This window comes from Lacerta agilis, chromosome 15 (genome assembly GCF_009819535.1).
Source record: "Lacerta agilis isolate rLacAgi1 chromosome 15, rLacAgi1.pri, whole genome shotgun sequence".
NCBI classification, from domain to species: domain Eukaryota; kingdom Metazoa; phylum Chordata; class Lepidosauria; order Squamata; family Lacertidae; genus Lacerta; species Lacerta agilis.
The window spans coordinates 21780043-21794661 of record NC_046326.1 but is presented as its reverse complement, the minus strand read 5'-3'; the positions used below and the strand labels follow the sequence as shown (position 1 = coordinate 21794661).

Sequence of the window (14619 nt, the reverse complement as noted above, 5' to 3'; positions counted from 1 at the left end):
ACACTAAGCATCTCGTTCGCAAGACACCCACTCCCTACGCACAGAAAGAAAAGCAGAAATTGGGAGCCTTCGGCATGTGCATCCGTCAAAGATCTACTCGCCTGCTTGTTGGGATGGGTCTTGTCAAATCCCAAGATGAGGTTTGGGAGTCGGCTGTGCAAAAGCAGATCTGCCGCTTTGAATGGAATTGAGAAGCCCTGGATGGTGTTGCAGAAGTCCGTGGTAAGCCAGAGGTACTGAGTGTAAGCATCAACAAAGATGTACTGTAAAAGAGAAAGAAGGAAGGGGTAGGACAAAAAATCAATGGGTCTTCAAAAATCAGCACACAGATCTTGGCAGAATTGTTTGGATGTGGAAGTTGCATACACACAAACACACACCCCAAACAAAAATCTGTACGCCAATTTTTGTTACATTTTCACCAGTTTTTTGTAGCCAGAATCCCTCACCGATGCAATAAATTATATTTTAAAACAGTGGTTCCAAATAAATAAATAAATAAATCATCCACTGCCCTCTTGGTTCTACAAACTCATTCCTTGGTGCCCCCTACCCTATTCAAAGCATTTTACACAACCCACTAAAGAAAATGATAGCGCAATAAAATTCAAAACGTGCAGTTTAGACCTTCCCTTAGGATGGGATGGCTGGGGGGACAAGGGGGACGGGCAGGTTATGGAGTTAAATGCTAGACTAGGCCTCCCTCCTTCAGTGGTGGAGATGACAAGTCTGGTGACTTCATTTCTGCAAGGCACCCATCAGCTTGGCTTGCAAAGCTAGTTTAGGATTCACATCTGCCACAGAAGACAACTGTACAGCCTTTGCTTTTAGTGAGAGTTTTTGAAGAAAAAAACAACGTGAAACTTTTGTTTTCTATTCTGCCCTCTCCCATCTCCCCACCGCAAAATAAGAAGCTACTCAGTCAGTTTTCTTGATCAAACGCAATCTATAATCCTCAGGAGACAAATATTTTCTCTCGGCTACATGAACCCATTTGCTGTTAGGTAAACAGCTGTTTGGTTGCAGCGATTTCTATTGTTCTGCCTGAGCATGGCACGCACTTAGGCCTTCTTGGTCTGCTCTGAAGGCCTGGCAGAGATGCTACGTCAATGACCAAAACGGTGAAGCGAAGACTTTGCAGAGGTCAAAACAAAGAGCTGGCGGGGGGGGGGAGTTTAATTGACATTTTCCGCACAAATTGACAAGCTCATCTGAGGATGGAACTAGACATTACAAAACAAACCTCACAGCTGCTGCCAAAAATGGAAACCACGAGTACAGCTTCTCCTTCCATCTACTTATCATAGCAGGGCCACATGGCCTCACAGGCAGGCTTCCAGGGGCCGCGTGCCTGGGGTGGGTGGGGCCAGAGGCAAAAGAGGGTGGAGCAACGGATGTGTCTCTTGCCTTTACCACATTCACACTACACATTCAACACACTACAGGCATGGCTTTCTCCCAAAGGATCCTGGGAGCTATAGATTGTTCATGGTGCTCAGAGTTGTAAGGAGACCCCTTATCCTCTCACAGTTCCCAGAGTTCTCTGGGAAGAAGGATTGTTAAACCACATTGAGCACCACTCAGGAGACCCCCCAGTTAGGTGAGATCAACCATGTAACCAGCCCAGAAAAGAGAAAGAAGCAAAGGTCAAAGTGGCACAGGGGAGAGAAAGAGCCAAATACTTGCATTAGATCCTTTTCAGGAAAAATGTGGAACCTACCCTGGTTTCTTTTTTTTTTAAACAGAATTTATTAGCATTTTCATAATATAACACAAACCCAACCCCACACCTACAAATACAAAACAAATACAAATACACATAATGTCAGGATTCTTCTTCTTATCTATATACCTTGCAAAAAAAAAATTCTAGTTCTGAATCTTGACTTTTGACTTCCCCCGCCTATACACCTTCGGTTTTAAATCAATATACTATTTCCTTAACAACTTTTCTCTGTAAAAAATGTAACTTTACTTAAAAGAAAAAACACAGTTGTCTTAATCTTTGCATTATAACCTAGATCTTAACCAAGTATTCTTATAGCTAAACTTATTTCTTCTATCCTTTATCATGCTGCTTTTAACTTAAGATTCAATATCTCCTTACTTATTTAAAATAAACTTGTAATTAACAGACTTCACACTCCGATTTCGGATACCATGGCAGACCATTTGAATTATACATTTAATATTTCAACCCACTCCCCCTCTGTCCATTGTCTTTTTCTGTCTTTCACCAGAACCAAATTTCCAATTGTCTTCCTCTAAGTGTCCACAGGTCCAGGCTGCATCCACAACAAACCCCGCATCGAGCCTCAGGGTGTTCCTCCCCTCCATTCTGGGTTTCTCCGTTTCTTTTTCTTCTTCTTCTTCTTCTTCTTCTTCTTCTTCTTCTTCTTCTTCTTGTAGAAATCTTAATTCCTTGTCCCTTGCCCCCGAGCTGCCACCTCGGAGTCTGGATATTGTAAATTTTCCCGTTCCAGGGCTGCCACCCCCAGAAACCGGCCCCCCTTCCTTTCGGAGTTGCCCAGCCATCTCAAACCATCCTTCAAGCGCCTCTCCCAGCTCTTTGCCAAAGTTTGTTTCCATTGTGTAGACCTTTTGAAAAGCCTCTTCTGTGGAAAGTAAGTTCTTTTCATTTATAATTCCACTCAAAATTTGTAGTTTTCGATTAAGCAGTTCCAGTTGCAAGACAGTAAGCATTTCCTCCTCCTCCAAACCAGAGCTCGATACCAGTGCAAGCGCAAAGTCCAGCATTTTAGGAGGGAGGGTGAGTATCAAGTTTCAGTTCCTGTCTCTTCCTTTCTTTGTTTCAGTTTTTTCCCACGAAAGTCCAAGTCGTCGCCATTTCTCCGATGCCGGAGTATAAAGACCAAAACTTCAAATGGATATATTTTTCCCCCAGTTAACCCCCGAAGGGAAATCTCAACAGTCTCAGTTTTCAAATTCCAAATACTTTCAATCGCTTGTTGTAGCAGCAGTCACTTAAAGAGTTAATTCCTTTCATCTCCCGAAGGGAGGGAGGCGGGCTGCCTTTCTTCTTTCCCCCAGATCGTTCCAGGAATACAAAGAGTCAATCAATTACTCACCGCCTCTGGGTTCTTAACAGCTCATTAAGGACAGGTAGAACTTAGACGCTCATCACAGGCTTTGTCGCCGCATTTACATCCCGGTTGGGGCATGTCCCCTATAGCCCGGCTCCGTCGTCCCTTCACCCCCACTCCCCCTTTACAGGGGGAGCGGGGGAAGGGTTTGGAGCCACAACGGGCACAGCCGGGGAGCCCAGGGTGCGGGACGCTCTTCCCGCACCCCAACCGGAGCCCCGCTTTGCGGTAGCAGGGCTCCTAACCCCCGGGATGGGCTGGGTGCTTCGCAGCCGAAGCAGCCCACGACCACCCGCAATGGCGTCAGCCGCCGGAAGTCGGAACCTACCCTGGTTTCAACCCCAAAATATTTAGAACACCCTTATTTAAATCTAGGGGGGGTGCAGTTGAAATCCTTTGTTTACACATTCAGACGATTTCTAATTTCTTACCCTCTTGTTGTCGGCTGGACTGTGGTAGAATTGAGCAATCAATGCTTGGCTGCTGTTCCCCGGGCCAAAATTGAATTTCTCCGATATCTTCTTAAACGTTTTCCCGTAGTCGTAAGAAATATAAACCTAGCAAGGAAAGATGCTAATGTTACAAACCGCACACACAAACACAAAAAGACCATTCCACCCCATCAAATCATGTGGTTCTTAAAAAAAATAAAAATTAAAAAAAAACCAAGGAAGTTGAGAATTATTTTTATTTACCAGGATGAGAGGAAGGAGCTGCTACAGCATTGCACTGGTGCAGAGCTATGGCGGCTGCCTCATTGTATAAAGAACGGTGTCAACTGAGCGTCCTCAGGCTTGCTCAGGAGACAGGACGGACTACTGCAGCTGCTCATCCTTAGCAACAACAAATGAAAGAGGAACGGGTCTGGGAGGGAGTAGGGAAGTGAGTTTGCAAATCAGGGAATAGGCATCTGCTACCGTACAACGGCGTTTCCGTGCGCTGCTCTGGTTCGCCAGAAGCGGCTTTGTCATGATGGCCACATGACCCGGAAGCTGTACGCCGGCTCCCTCGGCCAGTAACACGAGATGAGCGCCGCAACCCCAGAGTCGGACACGACTGGACCTAATGGCCAGGGGTCCCTTTACCTTTACCGTACAACAACAATCACTTGTTCCTGAAGGACCACAGCTCACTGGTAACGAGCATCTGTTTTGCATGCAGGTTCCAGGTTCGATCCCCAGCATTTCCGGGTATGGCTGGGAATGATTCCCTGTCTGGAACCCTAGACAGCCCCAAGCTAGATGGACCAGCACAACAGACCAGCTTCCACATTGTTCTTTAATAGTATTATTTTTGTTGTATTTATACAGAGCCATTAATGCACGGCAACCTACACAGAGTAATGCTTGCGAACAAAAGGCAAGTCTCTGCCCTTGTGGAGCTTTCCAACAACAGAGAAGGTGAGGACAAACGTCGTGTCTCTGGAACCTTTACTGTTTGTGATACTGAGCTGAGAAATCATAATTACTTTGAAATTTGACCTTCTGGTTTCATTAAAGTTTTCCGACTCCTCCCTGCACACTCCCAGCTCCAAAATGAATGATGCCGTGTAATCTATAGGGATGGTTCCTATAAAGAAGTCCTTTCCACATTACCTCCCTCTGATTTCATATCCTGTCCTGTCCTGTCCTGTCCTGTCCTGTCCTATCCCACAGTGCAACAGTGTGCTAAGTAGTTGAGAGGAGATGATGGCAGAGGAAGAAGCTCAGAGGAGACAGTGGGAATGGACTCACTTTCCCAGGAGGAGTAATATTTAATGACAGCTTTTTTTTCTAGTAGCATCCTTTTCGAAAGACAACTGGAGCCCTGCTTTTTCACTTATTTGTAAACGCCAAAGGAAGCAGCAATTGTCTCCTTGTTCTATTCACTTGCAGATTTATAAACCTCTTCGCGCCAAAAGTGGTGTACAAGGCAGCTTACAATAAACTAAATACAACTGAGCCATGCCTACAACAAGTACAAGTTAATATTCCCAAAAATGATTGGGGCACACTTTGGGGAAAGCCTGAAACGGCGTCGATAGCTGCCTGCTTATCTTATTTCATTATTTCATCTCATTTCCATTTAACAAGGTTTTGTATAAGATTTTAGCAGGGTGCCAAAAACAGCACAAAACAGAAATTAGGCACTAGTTGGAAACCAATTTGAGGGCTGGAGCATTAATCCATGCTAAGCAACTAACTGTGTCGGTGTTTGGTTATCTGTGTTATTTTCCACCTTAAACTTGTTTTTTTTAAAACACACACACACACACACACAACTACTTACATCACTTAACTTGGGGCCTAGGAAGGCTAAGCTATCACGGGCCAAAGCGACGATGACGTTGCTCTTCTCTCCAGCCCAGTGAACGACCATCTGGTTGTGGGAATCATTCAGGCTGACCTGGGGAAGCAGAAGAAAGAAAGAAAGAAAGAAAGAAAGAAAGAAAGAAAGAAAGAAAGAAAAGAAAGGGTCTTGTTAAAAGAACATCCAATGTGAGTGTCGTCACACTACAACTGCATTCAGATAGCATTTTATTCCATCTTCATGACATTTCCTTACCTCTTCATTTTCACATTTTACGTGATCTTTCACCTGGTGTGAAAGCCACTTCCCGACATCTGGAGGAATCTAGCAAAAGTTGGGCCCTCGGTTCTGTTTTGTTTCTGGATGGGTAGTGTTATGTACTGAGTTGAATAGGATCCAAACTGCAGCAGTCTGATTGGTCCTAGAACAATAGGATTGAGATTGCAGCAGTCTGACTGGTCCCAGAACAATAGGATTGAGATTGCAGCAGTCTGATTGGTCCCAGAACAATAGGATTGAGATTGCAGCAGTCTGATTGGTCTGCAGGAGCCACCCAATCCAGCTCCAGGTGGAAGTGAATCCGCACTCCGATTGGCATACAGGAGTATCCCGGAATTAGCCAATCATGTGGGGCCCATTGTGTAAATAGTGTATATAAAGCAAACGTTTTGGGGGAACTACATTCCTCACTACTAATTCCTCACTACTAATTAATTATTGGCTGTCCCTTTGGCATAAATTGCCAAATTACCATCTTATTCAGTGCCTGTGGAGAGATGAATTCACCAGCCCATGGGCAACAAAAATCCATTCCAAACTGTTGTCCTATGGAATCTCTCCTTCCGATATACTAAATTTAGATCTAATTACAGCTAAAAAGGTCATCAAACAAAGATTGGAGGAGGTTGATTTGCAACAAAATCTTACTACAGGTGGAGGTACATGTTCTCCGATAAATATGGGCATTACACCTATGTCCCAGATACCTCGATATCTGTCTACCTTATCGGTTGCGTCGCACAGATTCGCATTTGTTAGAGCCAGATTTAATGTGTTCCCCTCAAATGTTCTGAGCAATAGATTTTCTAACGGTAAAACCTCTGTTTTATGCGCATGTGATAACAAATCAATAGAATCCCTTTACCATATCTTGTTTAATTGCCCATTATACAGTGTTCCCCGATCAAGGATTCTGAGTTCAATCATTCTGGAAATTGTTGCTAAACCACCTGAATTGCATCTAGCTTATCTACTCCAGGACATAGACTCTTATAGAACATTACAAGTTGCCAGATTCCTGGTTTCAGTTCTTTCATATAAAAGACTTCATGGAATGCTGCATGACTATTAAAAATCTAGTAAACTCTATGCACCATCTTTATCTTCAAGGCCATAATATGGTACATCTAGAGATTGTAAGTAATGCGAAGGAGATTATGCGTTGAAATATTTTAGTTGATATTTTAGAATGTAAAATGCCGTTTTATTTATTGATTTGTTTTACTTTGTGGGCTTATAGCCGAATAAAGAATATCTATCTATCTACTATGAGCTGAATAAAGAGCATGAAAATCACACTGGACTCCGAGTATCTTTCAGGTAGGGTGGGGGGATCTGTTTGCAACCTGGTTAACCCTGAAAAATCTCTGGAGGCTGACATAATTTGGGGGGAATATAGGGTTCCATGATCACTGCAGATGGTGACAGCAGTCATGAAATTAGAAGACGCCTGCTTCTTGGGAGAAAAGCAATGACAAACCTAGACAGCATCTTAAAAAGCAAAGACATCACCTTGCCGACAAAGGTCCGTATAGTCAGGGGCGTCGCTGGGGAGGGGCGGTGGGGGCGGTACGCCCCCAGTGACAGGGTGAGCAGCGGCGGGTGGGGGTGACAAGCGGCGGCCCCTCCCACCACTCCCACGCGCCGCTGCGCCCTCCGTCACCCCGGGAGCAGCAGCACACGGATGGGGTGCTGCCGCCGCTTTTTTTCGGCGGGGGGGGTCGACCAGCGAGGGGGGGTGTCACGCTTGTCACCCCCTCCTCGCTGGTCACCCTCCCCCGCTGAAAAAAACCGCGGGGGCGGGGGCGGGGAAAGCCTGGAAAGGAAGCAGAGCAGGCGCGTTTAAGCGCCGCTCTGCTTCTTTTCCAGGCTTTCCGCCCGCTTTTTTTCGGCGGGGGGGGGGGGCCGACCAGCGAGGGGGGGTCACGCTTGTCACCCCCTCCTCGCTGGTCACCCTCCCCCTGCCGAAAAAAAGCCTCGGAAAGGGGGAAATCCCCCCTTTCTGCATACATGTGCGTCCTGCCCCTCCCCCAGGGGGGTGCCCCTGCGCTGCCGCCGCCCCCAGCAGCGCAGAGGCTAGCGACGCCACTGCGTATAGTTAAAGCTATGGTTTTCCCAGTAGTAATGTACGGAAGTGAGAGCTGGACCATCAAGAAGGCTGATCGCCGAAGAATTGATGCTTTTGAATTATGGTGCTGGAGAAGAAGAAGAAGAAGAAGAGTTTGGATTTGATATCCCGCTTTTCACTACCCGAAGGAGTCTCAAAGCGGCTAACATTCTCCTTTCCCTTCCTCCCCCACAACAAACACTCTGTGAGGTGAGTGGGGCTGAGAGACTTCAGAGAAGTGTGACTAGCCCAAGGTCACCCAGCAGCTGCATGTGGAGGAGTGCAGACACGAACCCGGTTCCCCAGATTACGAGTCTGCCGCTCTTAACCACTACACCAAACTGGCTGAAGATGGAGGAGACTCTTGAGAGTCCCATGGACTGCAAGAAGATCAAACCTATCCATCCTTAAAGAAATAAGCCCTGAGTGCTCACTGGAAGGACAGATCCTGAAGTTGAGGCTTCAGTACTTTGGCCACCTCATGAGAAGAGAAGAGTCCGTGGAAAAGACCCTGATGTTGGAAAAGATGGAGGGCACAAGGAGAAGGGGACGACAGAGGATGAGATGGTTGGACAGTGTTCTCGAAGCTACTAACATGAGTTTGGCCAAACTGCGAGAGGCAGTGAAGGATAGGCGTGCCTGGCGTGCTCTGGTCCATGATGTCACAAAGAGTCGGACACGACTGAACGACTGAACAACAACAACCAGCGTACAGTTCTTTCCCACCCTTCAAATTCAACTGGCACAGCCTGCCAGTGTATTGATCAAAAAGCCAAAATTCAAAACCACAATCCTCTCTAGCAAACAAGTTTAGGGGTTATGATTTCTCTGTACAAGATTAAAACCAGCACTCTTAATTGAACCCAGAAACAAACTGGGAGTCAGGGAAACTAAAACCAACATGGCACCAGACACTCATTTGCAAGCAGCCGTTGTGGCTTCCAAACGCTCTCCTAGGGCAGCTCCAAGCAGAGGGTATTACAGCAGTCCTAGTGGGGGCTAGATCAAGGCATGTACAACAGCGATGAGATATTTTTTCGCCCAAGAAAGTGTGCAGCCTACACTGTTCGTCGAAAAATAATCTCATCCACAAAAGGAGGGCAGGGGGTCATTACCAGGCAATTCCCTCACAAAGTTTCTCATTTCCTAGGATTAAAAAAGAAAACAGAGTAACACACCACTTCCCTGCCCTATTATCACTTCACTCCCTCAGGTCTCTGGCTCCTGGCCATCCCTTTCCCACTATTTATTCATCAAGGCATCTGCATCAGGAGACAGCCTCCCACGAGGCAACTGCAAACCTGTTTGTTACATCATGTGGAAGGTGACGCTAAGGGAAGGCATTCTCGAGACAATGGGCTGCAATCGACAAGCTCACCTCCCCTGAAGGATCACGCACTTCCAACCCTGCTTTTGCTAGAAGGCTTCCACTTAACGATTTAATTCCTTTTTCATTAAAAAAAAACCCGCAGCTGAACCACCTACGCTCTTCAGAAGTGGTACTGAGCAGAGCTCAAGTATTAATGCATGTTAAACACTCCAAACATCATGAACGGTATCAAAGCCAAAAGCCTCTTTTCAAGGAAGAGCTGGGCTTGCCGCTCAACGATTGTGAGAACAAGCCCATAGGGGATGCTCTTGCCTCTCTGGGTTACGTCAAGACCAAGCAAAAATTGCCGAGGGTCTTTTGATGCTCGGCCTTGATCTCATCAGAAAGCTTTGCAATCAAGGCGTAATGAGAATTGGGGTCCTTGTTCAAGCGGAGCTTTTGAGTTCCAAGCCTTATGACAAATGCAAAAAATGAACACATCGCCAGGTTTGGATGGTATCCACCTGAGAGCTCTTTTAAAAAACACACAAACCAAAAAAAACCCCTCAAATTAGATATTGCTAATCTTCTCACAAAAATACGTAATTTCTCCAAAGACGGGCTTCTGTACCCAAGGTCTAGGAAATGGCCAGTGTAAAAAGGTAAAGGTTTAAAAGGGATAGCTTAGATCCAGGACAGTAGGAGCCAGTACTGTCCCACACAAGTTGACGGGAAGTGTTTTTAAAGACAAAATTGCCAAGCTCACCTTATTTATTTATTTGTAGAGGTACTTCTAGCCTATGAAATACCTATGTGCTAGAACATGGGTCGTCAAACTAAGGCCCGGGGGCCGGATCTGGCCCAATTGCCTTATGGATCCAGCTGCAGATGGTCCAGGAATCGCCGCGTGGATCGGCATGGGTATTCTGATGGTTCGGGCTGCGCCATTCCCCCCTCTCCTTCACACACACCATGGCGGCGCCTCCTCCCTCCCTCCTCCTGGCTTCTCCCCGCCCTGCCTAGAGGAGGAAGGGAGCTGGGCTTTGTTGAGCCGCGGTTGGCTGAGCGCCATTTTAATCAGCCGCTCATAGTCCCTCCGCTGCCGCTGCCGCTAGCCCCTGCCACTCGCAAGGCACAGGTAAGCAGCCACCGGGGCTCATCCGGTGCTGTGAAGAAGGGAGGGAAGTCGTGTGTTTGTTTGTTTTTCCCCCAAAATATAGTCCAGCCCCCCCCCCCCAGTTCTGAGCGACAGTGGACTGGCTCCCTGCAGAAAACATTTGCTGACCCTTGTACTAGAAGAATAAGTCTTGCAGAGTTAGAATCAGCATGGCTTCTGAAAAGGGAAGTCTTGTGATGGGAGTGTCAGTAAACATGTAGACTGGGGTGATGCAGTACTGAGAATTTTCAAAATCCTTTTGACAAGGTCACTCACCCGGGGCTCCTGAGTAAACTTGGTGGCTGTGGGGTAAAAGGGCAGATTCTAGAATTTTCATTAAACTGTAAACCACCCTGTGACCTTTGGGTGAGGGGTGGGATAGAATTATTATTATTATTATTATTATTATTATTATTATTATTATTATTATTATTATTAATTGTGTAAATAGTATCTTCCTTTTGTCCTGAATCTACTAATGGCCTGTTTCACTCTCTTAACTAGAAAGCCTGGCTCCCCACCATGTCAGCTGCCTAATATATCCCACTATTTTAGCACATCCACCAAACACACACACACCAAAAAACCCCACCACCCATGTGCATTGCTGCCTCTTGATCTGACCCATGGCAGGGTTGTTTAAACACAGCAAATGTCAAGACCAATCATTATTTTGCTGCTTCAAGGCCTTGGCCAAGATGTCTCTTGAGGTGTCTTCCAACTCAACGATTCCACACCTCTAATTTATTTATGAAGATGCCTGTCTGCCATTTAAAGAAAGAAAGAAAAATACGGGCAACCTCTTATGTTTGGGGGGGGGAGGGAAAATCTGTGTGCATAGGCTCAGTTGCACTCATTCTGTCCGTTGCTTGTGTCTATCCCTGATCCTAAACCAGCCGGTCACCCTGCTGTTACATCAGGTCAACACAACCGCTCAAGGGAATCCTAACACTCAGATAGAAAAGAGAGAGAGAAAGACATGGTGTGTGTGTGCCTATTAGCCAGAAAGAGTAGCAGAGGAACAAAATTACCAGAAAGGAAGGATTAAAGGAATTTGAAAACCATGTTCATCAGTTAAGAAATATTTGCAGAACACTCTTGCAGTAATTATATATAGATATATACAGATGATACACAAACGTCTCTATTACAGTGCCTAACAAAACAGAAATTCTGAAGTCTTACAGCATGACACTTCGGCTTCTGAAATATATATAAATACATTTGCTTTGAGGACTCCTCCAGTTGGGAAATGCTGTCAAATTCTAAGAAGCCCACTTCAACAAATAACACAGCAGGGCTCTTCTTTGGGTTCCTGTGAGCTGTGAGACAAAACGCATCTTTCCACGGGAGAGATTCGCAAGCCCCTATTTTTTTTATTTACCATTCATTACATCGTGTGCAAGCGCAGGAAGCATGCCTTCCTGTTTCTTCTTGAACCTGTGCATATGAATTAACGTCTGTACCAGTTACCTCCCCTCCATAAGAAGGGGAAAGAAACCGAAACAAATTTGACAACTCAACCACTTCCAGCATGGCACACTGTCAACAGTAAGGGAAACTAAGCGAACAGAGGAGCATGTGCTAAAAATAAATCCATCTGGAGTGCAAATATTATCACAGGATTAAAGACTCCCCCATAGGTCTGATACCAAGGATGCTTAGAGGGAAACCACTTCTGTTTCCCAGAAAGTGTGAATCCTGGTCCCCTTTCAGTGAAGGAATGAAGAAGTACCGTATTGGCCTGAATACAAGGAACACCCCCCCCCCAAAAAAAAAAAAATAATAATTCTGACCGTGAAAAGTTAAAAAGTACGGCTTATATTCGCCACCTTACAAAAATTGGCTTGGAGCAGCAGACTTGTCCCTGGATGTTGCTTGGTTTTGGCTGGGCCAGCTCCCTGAGAGGGAGCCAGAAGTCGGCGAGGAGGAAGGAAGAGAGGGGCGAGAACGAGAGAGCGAGAAGGTCTGCTAGGAGGAGGAACAGGAGATCCAGCTGGTGTGCTGGGACTGGCGCTAGCCCGAGGTGCTGTCTGGCTTTAGGCCGCAGAGGGGCGCATGAGTCTTGCCAGCCACCACCTCTCTCTGCCCATCCCATCAGGGGGCCATGGTGGTACTGACCCTTTGGAAGCGCTGCTGCCCCCCACCACCACTGAAGTGAAGGCACTGCCTCCTTGGCCCCCCTCAGCCTCCGCTCCTCCTTGGGCACTGTCTTCTTTTTCTCCCCCCCCCCCTTGAATTTTAAAGGTGCGGCTTATATTCGGGCCAATACGGTAGCTGAGCCTCAATACCAACTTCACCCAAGGAGCATCCTTGTCTTAGAACACGGATAGGCAACATGGTGGCTGTGAACTCCGTGACATCGGACTGCAACTCCCGTCAGCCCCAGCCAGCTTGGCCAATGGTCGGAGAAGAAAGGAGCACAGTTCAGGTCCAGCTCCTGTGCTTCCCATAGGCATCTGTTTGGCCACTGTGAGAACAGAATGCTGGACCAGATAGATGGGTCGTTGGCCTGATCCAGCAGGGCTCTTCTTATGTTCTTGCAAAGCCTCTCGGCAAAGTGCAACAAGCAAGGAATACCAAAGGTACTGCAGCCCCGCAGTTCCATTTATCGCCCGTGTAGGAGAGCGGACTGTGGGACCCAGGTGGCGCTGTGGGTTAAACCACAGAGTCTAGGGCTTGCTGATCAGAAGGTCGGCGGTTCAAATCCCTGCCATGGGGTGAGCTCCCATTGCTCGGTCCCAGCTCCTGCCCACCTAGCAGTTCGAAAGCACGTCAAAGTGCAAGTAGATAAATAGGGACCGCTACAGCGGGAAGGTAAACGGTGTTTCCGTGCACTGCTCTGGTTCACCAGAAGCGGCTTTGTCATGCTGGCCACATGACCCGGAAGCTGTCTGCGGACAAACACCAGCTCCCTTGGCCTATAGAGCGAGATGAGCGGCGCAACCCCAGAGTCGGACACGACTGGACCTGATGGTCAGGGGTCCCTTTACCTTTTTAGGAGAGCGGAAGTTTCTGACCACATCCCAATCGAGTTCAGATGCCTACATCTTACTCTGGTTATGATTCAGGGACATTCAAACTTTGCAGATCCCCATTCCCTTTTCTTTAGAGCTGCTTTATTCTAATTGTTCCGCCAATTATATACTAAGGACCATAATCAGTGACACACCCTCATCCCTTAATTAGTGGTTTTATTGCTTTGTTCTCTGTGTTCTTCCCTTCTGTGGCCTGTATTTACTTCAAAATATACCGCATTTTTCCGTGTATAAGACGCCCCCTATTTTTGGGGACTCAAAATTAAGAAAATGCACTGTGCACTATCCGTGCATAAGACGACCCCTTATTTTAAACTTCAAAAAAATTAGGAACAAATATAGTCTTATACACTGAAAAATTCGGTAATTCCACATTTCTTAAATATAGCAACTGCTGGTGTTGACGGTAAAAGCCTTAGATCCGGGATAGCTCACCTCTGGCCCTTCAAATGTTGCTCAATGACAGCACCAATCATCCCTGACTCTTGGGCTACTGCCAGTTTGTGTAGACAATATTAATCTAGACTGGCCAATAGTCTGACAGTATAAGGCAGCCATATGGGTACCTGCGTCTTGAGAGAAGGGCCCCAGCTCAGGAGTGGGGCATCTGCTTGACATATAGAATATCTTTGGTTCAAACCACAGCATCTCCAGGCAAGTCTGGGAGAGACCCCTGCCTGAAACCCTGGAGAGCTGCTGCCAGTCAGTGCAGAAAATACTGAATTTGTTGGACCAATGGCCTGGCTCAGTATTATTAACAGTATTTCACTATTATATCATAGAATCATAGAGTTGGAAGAGACCACAAGGGCCATCCAGTCCAACCCCCTGCCAAACAGGAAACACCATCAAAGCATTCCTGACAGGTGGCTGTCAAGCCTCTGCTTAAAGACCTCCAAAGAAGGAGACTCCACCACACTCCTTGGTAGCAAATTCCACTGCCGAACAGCTCTCACTGTCAGGAAGTTCTTCCTAATGTTTAGGTGGAATCTTCTTTCTTGTAGTTTGAATCCATTGCTCCGTGTCCGCTTCTCTGGAGCAGCAGAAAACAACCTTTCACCCTCCTCTATATGACATCCTTTTATATATTTGAACATGGCTATCATATCACCCCTTAACCTTCTCTTCTCCAGGCTAAACATACCCAGCTCCCTAAGCCATTCCTCATAAGGCATTGTTTCCAGGTCTTTGACCATTTTGGTTGCCCTCTTCTGGACACGTTCCAGCTTGTCAGTATCCTTCTTGAACTGTGGTGCCCAGAACTGGACACAGTATTCCAGGTGAGGTCTGACCAGAGCAGAATATAGTGGTACTATTACTTCCCTTGATCTAGACGC

General features: G+C 46.5%; 1 protein-coding gene across 2 annotated transcripts in view; it reads right to left on the bottom strand.

The window, feature by feature from the left end:
* SORL1 (sortilin related receptor 1) overlaps nucleotides 1-14619 on the bottom strand; it is a 117319-nt gene that overhangs the window by 76458 nt on the left and 26242 nt on the right. For both annotated transcript variants that reach the window (XM_033171434.1, XM_033171433.1), the window contains exons 2-4: nucleotides 5373-5489; nucleotides 3536-3661; nucleotides 102-263 (exon numbers count right to left, since the gene is read on the bottom strand). In XM_033171434.1, coding sequence (XP_033027325.1) covers nucleotides 102-263; nucleotides 3536-3661; nucleotides 5373-5489 — 405 coding nt within the window. The remainder of the gene's footprint in view (nucleotides 1-101; nucleotides 264-3535; nucleotides 3662-5372; nucleotides 5490-14619) is intronic.